General features: G+C 41.7%; 2 protein-coding genes across 2 annotated transcripts in view; one reads left to right on the top strand and one right to left on the bottom strand.

The window, feature by feature from the left end:
• Positions 1–6,245, top strand: part of ppt1 (palmitoyl-protein thioesterase 1 (ceroid-lipofuscinosis, neuronal 1, infantile)) — a 6,905-nt gene extending 660 nt beyond the window's left edge. Inside the window, exons 2-10 of the mRNA XM_020597593.1 lie at positions 1,295–1,402; positions 1,835–1,944; positions 2,662–2,789; positions 3,068–3,138; positions 3,892–3,994; positions 4,181–4,271; positions 4,898–4,996; positions 5,165–5,236; positions 5,775–6,245. Coding sequence (XP_020453249.1) covers positions 1,295–1,402; positions 1,835–1,944; positions 2,662–2,789; positions 3,068–3,138; positions 3,892–3,994; positions 4,181–4,271; positions 4,898–4,996; positions 5,165–5,236; positions 5,775–5,897 — 905 coding nt within the window. The 3' untranslated portion in view covers positions 5,898–6,245. The remainder of the gene's footprint in view (positions 1–1,294; positions 1,403–1,834; positions 1,945–2,661; positions 2,790–3,067; positions 3,139–3,891; positions 3,995–4,180; positions 4,272–4,897; positions 4,997–5,164; positions 5,237–5,774) is intronic.
• Positions 6,246–7,151: 906 nt separating this feature from the next.
• cap1 (CAP, adenylate cyclase-associated protein 1 (yeast)) overlaps positions 7,152–10,204 on the bottom strand; it is a 10,738-nt gene continuing 7,685 nt past the window's right edge. Inside the window, exons 7-13 of the mRNA XM_020597592.1 lie at positions 9,544–9,649; positions 9,079–9,265; positions 8,699–8,883; positions 8,290–8,413; positions 8,006–8,088; positions 7,566–7,709; positions 7,152–7,296 (exon numbers count right to left, since the gene is read on the bottom strand). Of these exons, the coding sequence (XP_020453248.1) occupies positions 7,213–7,296; positions 7,566–7,709; positions 8,006–8,088; positions 8,290–8,413; positions 8,699–8,883; positions 9,079–9,265; positions 9,544–9,649 (913 nt within the window). The 3' untranslated portion in view covers positions 7,152–7,212. The remainder of the gene's footprint in view (positions 7,297–7,565; positions 7,710–8,005; positions 8,089–8,289; positions 8,414–8,698; positions 8,884–9,078; positions 9,266–9,543; positions 9,650–10,204) is intronic.

The raw sequence follows: 10,204 nt of genomic DNA, 5'->3' as shown, positions 1-10,204 counted from the left end.
ACGCCGGCATTTCACTTCTGACACCAAATGTAGCGTCCTGCAGGACACAAGGGAGACAACCGTGAGTGCCGACGAATAGTCGCTTTTTTTATTAACTCCACCCAACCAGTTACTGTTGGCCGTAACCACGCCAAAACAACAGCCCAGCAACACCAAGAAAAAGAAACAACCTGCTAACACCCTCTGTAGCTCAAATCCCCTCCACCCTTCGCTCCCTCCCGCTCTCACACCTCTTAACCCCTGAAGCGCCACACCCATCAAGGAACCATAACAATTTAGAACATCATAACATGCCAAGTGAAGGATCACTACACTATGAATCTAAACAGTACTCCGCCTTCGCCCGATTGCCGGTGTTCTGCCAATTCTTCATACCTTATCAGATCTTCATACCCAAACTGTCTGCGCATGCGCATTAGGCTCTGCGCATGCGCAGTTATGGACTGACAAACCCCACCCCGATCCATCCCCCTAACCCTAACCACTTTGTGAACGGTGGGTAGCACGTTTTGATAGGTAGCAAAATCTGACAAAACACTGGTATGTCAGTCAGTAAACATATACTCAGCCTCTGGTTTGTAAAGGCTCTGTTTTCAGAATCAACTTTTCTCTTGGCCATTGTTGGGGGCTAGCTTTGACTTGAAATTAGGGTTGTATACATCAACAGACGCTTGATTGATCTGACGTAATTGTCGCAGGTAGCCTATCGTTCGTTCGTTAAGGCAGATGTTGCGCTGCATTATGGGATTTGTAGTTTGTGTGTTATCGGTGTGTCATATCACCGGGGAATAAAAAAAAAAAAGATGTATAAAATGATCTCGCGGGCCGGATGTGGCCCGCGGGCCTTGAGTCTGACACATGTGTTTTAATCCCTTGACAAAACAGAAAAGACTTTTACCGGACACAGATACTTTTATGAACAATTAAGCCTGAATTTTTCTCTTGACATACATGACATTACATGGTCAGGCCCCTCTGAACAAGTTGCTGTGTCCTCAGTTACCTGGGAGGAGCCTCAGGTCCTGGCTTTTTCCTGGTGTTCTTTGACTGAAACAGCCTCGAGCAGTGTCAGTCAAGTCAAACCAGTGTACTTCTTTGAAAGGCATTTTAAAGGTTGCTTGTTTTTTGGGGGGCTTTTTTTTTACCGACTTTTACTTTGTAGGTGACATTCTCTTTGTTTTACATTTTGTCTTTTCTGTCTCTTCTATCGCTGTTTTTTCCTCTCATTGTTTCTCCAAAGCAGTTTATAACTTCTGTTTTTATATTTTTGCTTACTCTCTCTTACTTGTTTTAGGATCCAGAATGACAGCAGCCCTTCTGTTTCTCTTCCTGGCTGGTCCAGTGCTGCTGGTTGCTGGCTCCAGCAATGCGACTGTACCAGTAGTGGTGTGGCATGGGATGGGTAAGTGACTGTGCTGCCCGCCAGTACACTGAAGGGGTAAAATCATTCACCCACAGGGAGTTGTTTCATTGAAATAATCAACTACACATTTATTTGATGAATAATTTGTATGTAAAAGTTATTTATATACCCCAAAGGCTGATTCTTAGACAAGTTCTGGAGTATAAGGAATGTTCTTTTTTCTTAGTGCATTTATGACCATTTGCATATTTTCAGGACATTTAAGTCACAATGAATTTATAAATATGCGAATAGCATGTGTGTGCTGAGGTTTGACTGAGCTATGGCTCTGAGAAGGAGTATGATTTTTGATTAAGTTGCTGTACTTACAACCAGCTTACACCACATGTACTACACTTGGCGCTGTATAACAAGTGGTGTTTAACTCAGTTGTTTACATGATAATAAAGTGAATATTAATGTCCTCACCAGGTGACAACTGCTGTAACCCTCTCAGCATGGGGGCTGTAAAGAAGATGATCGAGGAGGAGATCTCTGGCATTTACGTGCTCTCACTGATGATTGGGAAAAACGTTGTGGAGGTACTCTCGCAGTGTAAAGATCTTTATTAAAGTGAACATGCTCCGTAGCGATTGTCAAAAGTCTTATGAAGAAAATGTGTCTGTTGTCAAGCGTTGGAATCCAAAATGGTTACGTTGCTGGAGAAATCAGTTTCACTTCTCACTTCTTTTGAATTTTTTTATTGCTTGGCTTCTTCGTGCATGCATTTAAGTTTAAGTTTTAAATGTGCTTTTTTTATTTATATGATGTTAACAGTGTTTCTCTTGGTAAAAAGTAGTTACTTTAACCTACATGACCTAAAATCTGTGTTGCATTTCTCTTTATTTAATTGCTGTAAAGGTATCTAAGTTTGTTTACTGTGCTCAATAGAAATATCAGGTCCTCTTTTCTGTGGGCACAAACACACAACATGTGAAAATGTTTAGACAAGAATGTAACATGTGAACCAAACAGTTATGCAACAGCTTGGATTGACACATCCGCATGACATATAAGGAGTCCTATTCTGTGATATTTGCAGCGCTAGTGGCAAACGTTACATCAGAAAAATGGCTCTTTTACAACTTCACTGTGTAATTTGTCTGTGTTAATATTCATAGGAAACCAGCATGACTCTGTTGCTTTTTGCTTTGATCCATCGTGACACCGTGACTTCGTCTCTCCTCGTGGACGGTGCTCGTTTTCTTCTTGTAATCTGTCTGTCACAGTTTGAATTTGTCATGTTTATCCTCCTGCAGGACACAGAAAATGGGTTTTTCATGGATGTGAATGAGCAGGTGTCCATGGTGTGCAGTCAGCTGGCTCAGGACCCGAAGTTGAAGGGAGGATATAATGCCTTGGGTTTCTCCCAGGGGGCGCAATTTCTGTATGTAACTTCAGTTCTGCACACCGAATGTTTTGTTCTGAGAATGGGAGAGAAATTGGAAAGCTGTTTCTCTTCTTGCCTATTCTTCTCTGAAGGAAATACTTAAACATACAAATGCTGTAGAGAACACCATGATTTCAGCTCTGTTTGAGAAAGTCAAGTTAGTAAAGTTCAAGTCCTGAGCTACAGCCTCTGTTTGAGCACGTCTTCTGCTCCAAGTGTTTGTCTCGGTGATTGAGGAAGCTCGCTGTGACTCCTCCTGGTTCCTCTCCTCACAGGAGGGCTGTGGCTCAGCGTTGTCCCTCGCCACCAATGAGGAACCTGATCTCCGTTGGTGGCCAGCAGCAAGGTAACAGCATTATGAGGAATTGAAACACCGGTTCAGCTCATTTCTGAGCAAAGCTGACAGTAAAACAAATCCTATGCCTAAGCCTAATCATTTACTGATTACTAAGTCATAGGATATATGAATATAATAGAGCATATTGATAAGAAATGACAAAACAGACAAAATAACAAATGGTCCCTACAGTTAGCAGTAAGAAAAAAAAACTTCAGACTAATGAAAAATAAAAAACTGCCTTCACTTGTTCCCAATTCTTTTTCCTCTGCAGGCGTGACTGACAACATTTCAACTATATTCTTCATAACATTCTTATACTATCCCACTCATTCTGCATAGGGTTAATTTACAGCTGTTTTGCGATTATTTATTAGATAAACCTTAAGTAAAGAGAAGTGCGACATGATCAACAACTCTAAGTCTTTTCTAACCTGTTGTTGACAGGTTAAACAAGTAACTTTTCCTGAACCTTCTGTCACATCACATGATCTGACTTGATGTATTGTTTTGTTGGATCTCTGACAAAGTGAATTTCCTCTTCTGGGTCCTAAAGTTAAATGAGATGTTCATTTATCTTCCTCAGCAGAACTGTACTTGGCACTTGAACTGTAGATGTTCAGATAATTGGTGTCTTGACCTTTATTTTTAGCTTCTGTGTCATGTTTAAGTGCCAAGAAACAGTGTTATTATGAAGTGGCTTGATAAAACCAGTGCCTACTGACAAGCAGACAGCTTTGCTGTGTGTTTTTTGATCCTCAGGAGTATTTGGGCTGCCCAGATGTCCCGGAGAGAGCTCTCGTATCTGCGACTTCATACGCAAAGCTCTGAACAGTGGCGCTTACTCTGACCTGGTCCAAAAACAGTAAGTTGTCATCTCTGTTGGCGGTAACCACGCCAAAACAACAATAAGAAAAAGAAACATCTCTCTGTCTGAATCACTGCATAGCACGCGGTGATGCATGTAGCAGCCGTGACATTGTGTGTCTATTACTACCGCTGCACAGACTGCTGTACCTGTTTAACTGGAGGTTGTGTTTGTGGTTATCAGCCTGGTGCAGGCACAGTACTGGCACGACCCCTTAAATGACGACCTGTACAAGAAGTACAGCCTCTTCCTGGCCGACATCAATCAGGAGAGGGTCAGTATGTGACTACAGGACTTTACAAAAGCAGATCACACCTGGACACTGAGCAAAGGCATCAAGGCAAAATGTGACGTAATTAGGTCAGATACAAGGAGTGCACTCGTGTCATTGTGCAAGCTCTTGTTATTAGGGAAAAAACAGAGCGTTGACCTTGAAAATTGGTGAGGGGAAAGCATATTCAGGCTCACTTACCGTGTTTTTTGGGGGGGATATTAAGAATTCCACTTCTTGCAGATTTAATTTTAAATGGATAAAACTAGTTTTTGGCCATCAGTACATTCAGTAAATAACTCAATGGCAAAGTGAAAACATGTTTTCAGATGTTTTTGTAAATTAATAAAAATCTAAAACTGAAATCTCTCTGCTGTGCCACTCCACATGATACACCCTGTCTGCTTTAACTATTTCTGAGATGTGTCTGGAACTTGATTAGAGTCCATCTGTGGCAAACTGAATAGACTGGACATAGTTTAGAAAAACTACCTGAGGGTCCAACAAACCCACAGTAAACATAACACATTCAGATTTTGACCAGTAATTACTGTCCCTTGTGTAATACATTATCACCTGAATCCATTTGGCTGTAATCGGTGTATGTCTCTGTGTTCTCTGCTTTAAAGGGTGTGAATGAGACTTATAAGAAGAATCTTCAGCTGCTGGACAAGTTTGTCATGGTCAAGTTCCTGCAGGACACTGTAGTGGATCCTGTTGATACTGAGGTAACAAACTGATCCCAACACCCCCTCTCACAAACTTGACTGTCTTTAAGATTTCTTTTAATCTACAATATATGTAAATACCATAATGAACATATATACAGTGCTGTGTGCTTTAATAAAATTAATAAAGCAGCATCATGAAGAGGCTTTTCCTGGTTGTTCTCCTAGTGGTTCGGCTTCCTGAAAACCGGCCAGACCAAAGAGACTGAGACTCTGCAGGACAGCGTCCTCTACAAAGAGGTAACAGCCTTTATGGTCTTTGCTGCATCATTAGGAAACACAGCTGCTGGTGTGAGTGAATACAAACACACGTTATAAAGTCACAGCCACAGGGACCCTTTAGTGTCTTTTTTTCATTAAACTGGAAGATCTTTGACTTGGAATTACAACAGAGGCTGAAGTGAATCGGTTTTCCCCCTCACTCGTTTTCACTCCTGAAAATAATACTGTAGGGCATGGCCGCAGCAGTAACAAAATAGAAAAGAAATAGGAAAGCAGCAGGGCTGGGTCTGTCCAAAGGTAACATGCCAACCAGCACCTTTCAAGTCAGTGCACCCAGTCTCCATAAGAAGGCAAACTGGCCAGGCCTGGGCTACCTGTCTCCCTAATTCTATGCTAAGCTAACTGGCTCCATTTTAACTTATTTACTAGTCATTCCTGTTTACTATTTCTAACTGTTACATATTTTGGTATACAGATTGCAGCAGTGTGCTTTTATATTATTCAGTGAGGTCTTTAAAGTTGTAAAACCAAACCACCTCTGTGTGTCTGCACTCAGGATCGTCTGGGCCTGGCAGCGATGGACAAGGCCAAAAAGCTGGTTTTTCTAAAGTGTGAAGGAGACCACCTGCGGTTCACCAGAGAGTGGTTCAACACAAACCTGGTGCCTTATTTACGCTAGAAACACTTAAATGCTGATTATAATAAAACTTCAGTGACTAAAATGGAGTCAAATCTGGTTGGAGGCCAATTTAATGAAACTAATGAATAAGCAGAAACTTAACCAAGGAAGAGAATGTAGCACTTTTCTTTGCACTGATAACTTGTAGCATGTTGATCCGGTTTTATGATGCCATGTTATTTTTAGCAGCCAATTTGTGCATCCGTCTTGTTCTGTACTACTAACTCGACTTAAATGTTATTTTAGAACTGTTAGATTAAGACTTCAATAAGTGTTCCAATAATCAAATGTACAACATTTAATGCTTTTGCATACAACAGGTTATGCAATAAAGATGGACTAAAATAACATTTTTTGAAAGATTTTTTTAATGATATCTCCAGTACTAATGAGCAGAATTCAGATTTTGGACCCAAAAGAATGACAATATAAAAGAAAATTCAGCAGAGCTTCACAGCTACAGGAGCTGAAGGTAACCAGAGTGCAAACATGGCTAGGAGCAAGTGGAGAGATGGTGAGGACTAATATTTAAAGCTTATTGAATAGTTATTCATGTCTATACAGGTGATTACAGCAGATATTTCCAATGTTAAGACTGAGGTGAAACATTCAACAACGATGTCATTTTCTCTTCCACTTTGCATCAACTCCTCTTTATCGCAAGCTTTTCTCTCATTCCTCCTTCTACGGAATGTTTTTGATTCTTAGGAATGTCCTATGTGTGGGATTATTTTATTTTTTTATTATTAAATATATCCACTATGAATGTTATTACAGTTGACACCAGTGGAGGGGGGATATGGATGTCTGTCCTCTGAATGGACAAATGCTTCAGTGAATTGCATATAAGGGAACAGAAACCTATCAGGCCTCAAATTAAGAAATCATCCCCTCCTGATTGGGAAGAGGAGAAAAAGAACCTGCAGTGTTGTTTTTGCTGAGGAGACAACAGTCCTGTTCCCATGTTGGCTATTCTACAGGTTAGATTTAGCTTAGTATTGTCCAGATAGATTAAAAGAAATCCAGAGTATCCCAGCTACTGGCAAAACTCATGACTGCTTTTGAAAAGTGCTCACAGAGAAAACCAATTTGAATGAAAAGCTGCTCCCTACTGATTGGCTGGAGGATTGGTCCTCTCATTGGCTTACGGAATGAACAGCTTAAGTAGTGATTGGATGAGGGAGGGGGGATATAAACAAATGAGGTCCGAATCTCAGTCTACAGTGAGAGAGTTAGCTGGAGGGGTGGTTGATCTGCAAAAAAAAGGGTGGGGGCGGCGTCGAGGAGGGGCGCTCATTTTGTACGCTGGCCCCGTCTATCCGGTGATCTCTGTTGCTGTGGTAACGAGTTTCTCACCATCCCAGACGGTCTTGAACTGTTCAGGAACAGGAAGCTCCGTCTGACAGAGGGAAATAGAGAGAAGTCGAACTCAGAGTGAAGTGTGCTTCATAGTCTTTGTAAAAAAAATAAATAAATAAAAAAATTTTTTATTTTGCTTTAAACGTAACCTGTCACAAGTAAAAGCAATCCGAGTCCTTATTCAGACTTGAAGTCCGCATGTTTTAAAGTGCTATTACTTTTATATAATCTCTTTTGTCTGAAAGGGGCTTTTTACGAGGACATGGCAAGGACAATACAAATCTAATGATCACTATAGACGGCACTTACAAACTCTCCATCTTTTTTGGGGACCAGGATGTTCATCTCTGAGCTCTTGGCGCTGACGATCTCACACTTCAGAGAGTCATTGCTCAGGTAAACTTGGCAGCCGTCCGTCTTGTTGATGGAGATGGTGGGGACCTTACCCATGACCTAGATATGAGAAAGCAACCAAATTTTAAATAGGGGGAAAAAAATGTCCTTCCAATAACATAGTATATAATTAACATACTGGGAAAAATATTTGTTGCATAAGATGCAAACATTTTGTTCTGATCCACTCCACAGTAGAGCTGCTCTGTGGTCAAAAACTGAGGTGTCAGTGTGCAACTATATGACTATAAAGCAGTGTTCATGCAAAACAGACTGCACAGCAGCAACAATCAAAAACAGCTGAAGTCATTTGTGGCTGCTGTCGTTCACTTGAACTGCATTTTGCTGTTACACACCTGGACCTTGACGTCCTTGCAGTTGATGAGCTCCACAATGCCGACAACATCATCGAACACCAGGCCTGTTTTCTTACAGTTGTCTGATAGAGAGAAACAAACATTTGAAGGACAGACGCTATTATGACACGGAAATGGCAAAAAGTACTACTTTTTAAATGCCGTCTTGCCAGGGCTAACTTGAAAAAGCAGTTCTAGACTTCAGTGGGTTCCTCCCTAGTTGGGGGGAAAAAAAAACAAAAAAAAAAACACTCTTAATGTCCAACAGCTGGTTCAGTTCTTACCTACAGTGATGGCGTTGATTTTGCCCTTGACCTGCAGAGTGCTGTTGTTACACTTGAAAACGTAAACCACCTGCTTCAGCTCAGTGTTGCTGATAACCAGGTTCTGTGCTCCCTCGTGGTTCTCCTACAGAAGAGAGAGAGTGAACAACAACAGTACGAGTATAAAGCACAGTTTAACACCGACTTTACTGTATAAAGGCTAACTTTAAATATCAATTTTATAAAAAGCAATTCTGGCTGAGTGACTCATTTTACAATAATCACTCCAGCTGAATTAAAAACCCCACACTTGCTGATGTGGCCCCTTCTTTTTAATTGTGGTTCACTACATCTAAAGACAAATTCAGCTGTAGCTTAGAGTTCAATTGGCTTCTCAGTTAACTGTGTAGTTAGAGAACCGACAGCGTACCACTTTCCACTTCTTCCCATCGAGCTCCAGAACAGGGGGCAGTGTGCGGGTTGGGGTGCTGGACGCAGCAGGTCGGGGGGAGGAGGAAGAAGCAAAGGGTTTTGGTCCAGTACGCACTGGACCACTCTGACCCTTCAGGGTAGGATTCTTGTGTGTCTTCTGGTCATCGCTCACATGCTTCAAGCCTGGAAAGGTCAAGAAAGAGGGAATAACATTATAAAGCTACAGTACAAAATGTTTCTGGCTCAAAACAGAAGATCTGAGACAAATTCATAGCTGATCTGCATGAGTAAAAACTTCTATTATTACCAATGAAAAATGAACCAAGGAGACAGAGAGGAAAGAATGAGCTGCCGCTTGTTGTTCTGTCAGCTACCCACCCTTAGTGATATCAGCTCCCTTGTTGAGGGAGGCGAACAATGCGTTACGGTTGTCAGCACCAGCATTGCTGCCGCCAGAAGGTCCACTCAAGTTCATGGGGGGTGGAGGTGGACCAGGAGGAGGTGGGAGAGGACATCCACCTGCAGGAGCACTGGGGGGAGCTGCAGAGGCTGAGGCTATGGGACCCTGAGGTGGACAGAAGCATCTAATGTTGCAGCATGTGGTTCAACTGGCATTTCACTGAGCAAACTATAAAGATATTTAACAGTGAACAGATGGTTAATCCTGGTTTCTGGCTGTTCCTGCCCAGAACATACTTGTGATTAGCAATTTGATCACTTTAGAGCTTCTCTTAAATGTTACTCCCATCCTTCACTGTAAGTGGGAGAAAGTCGCTTGTTAAATGTCTAATTCTTCACTTTCAGCAAAGAACTTTGCACTTCAGTTGTAATTCTTGGACTTACAGTCTTGCTCCAGGTCAGTCCAGTGGTATGGTGCTCTTTGATGTAGTTCTGCAGCTCAGTCCAGATGGAGACGTAGGCCTTCACCCAGTCTACATGTGTCTTGTCCCTGTGAAGAAGAGATGAGAACAGGATGGCCTGTTGATCACCGTTATACATTTAAGTCTTGGCATTTTATGGTTCTTTTCCCCCCTCGAGCACTTTCTTTTCACTGGTCTCTGTCTCACAAGAAAACACACAATGCATGAGGTGCTCAACACACACACACACACACACACACACCAAGAACCAGAGATTTACTAAATTTAGAACATAACATTTTTTTCCTAACCCAGACACAAAGCCATGATCTCATAGTTTATTTGTATGCAGGATTACTGCTTTGGATTCAACTTTGGAAAGAACTCACAAACCTCAACATGTCGTGTTTTTGTGTAGGTTTTCAACATAACCAGGCTGCCTTTGGTCTGGACAGCTTGTACCTTAACTTAAGTGTAACTCAAGTCTATGCAAACACAAACGCTCTGACTTCACACACAGGAAGTCTACAAGTGTGTGTCAGCGTGTCGCGTGGAGGCGCCGACTCAGTTTAAAAAAAAAAAAAAGATACTTCAACTTAGAAAGAGCTTAGAGGAAGAACAGAATAAAAGACAGATGGGTCCTG

Source organism: Monopterus albus, unplaced genomic scaffold, assembly GCF_001952655.1.
Source record: "Monopterus albus unplaced genomic scaffold, M_albus_1.0 scaffold34.1, whole genome shotgun sequence".
Taxonomy (NCBI): Eukaryota; Metazoa; Chordata; class Actinopteri; order Synbranchiformes; family Synbranchidae; genus Monopterus; species Monopterus albus.
This window is presented reverse-complemented; position numbering and strand designations above follow the sequence as displayed.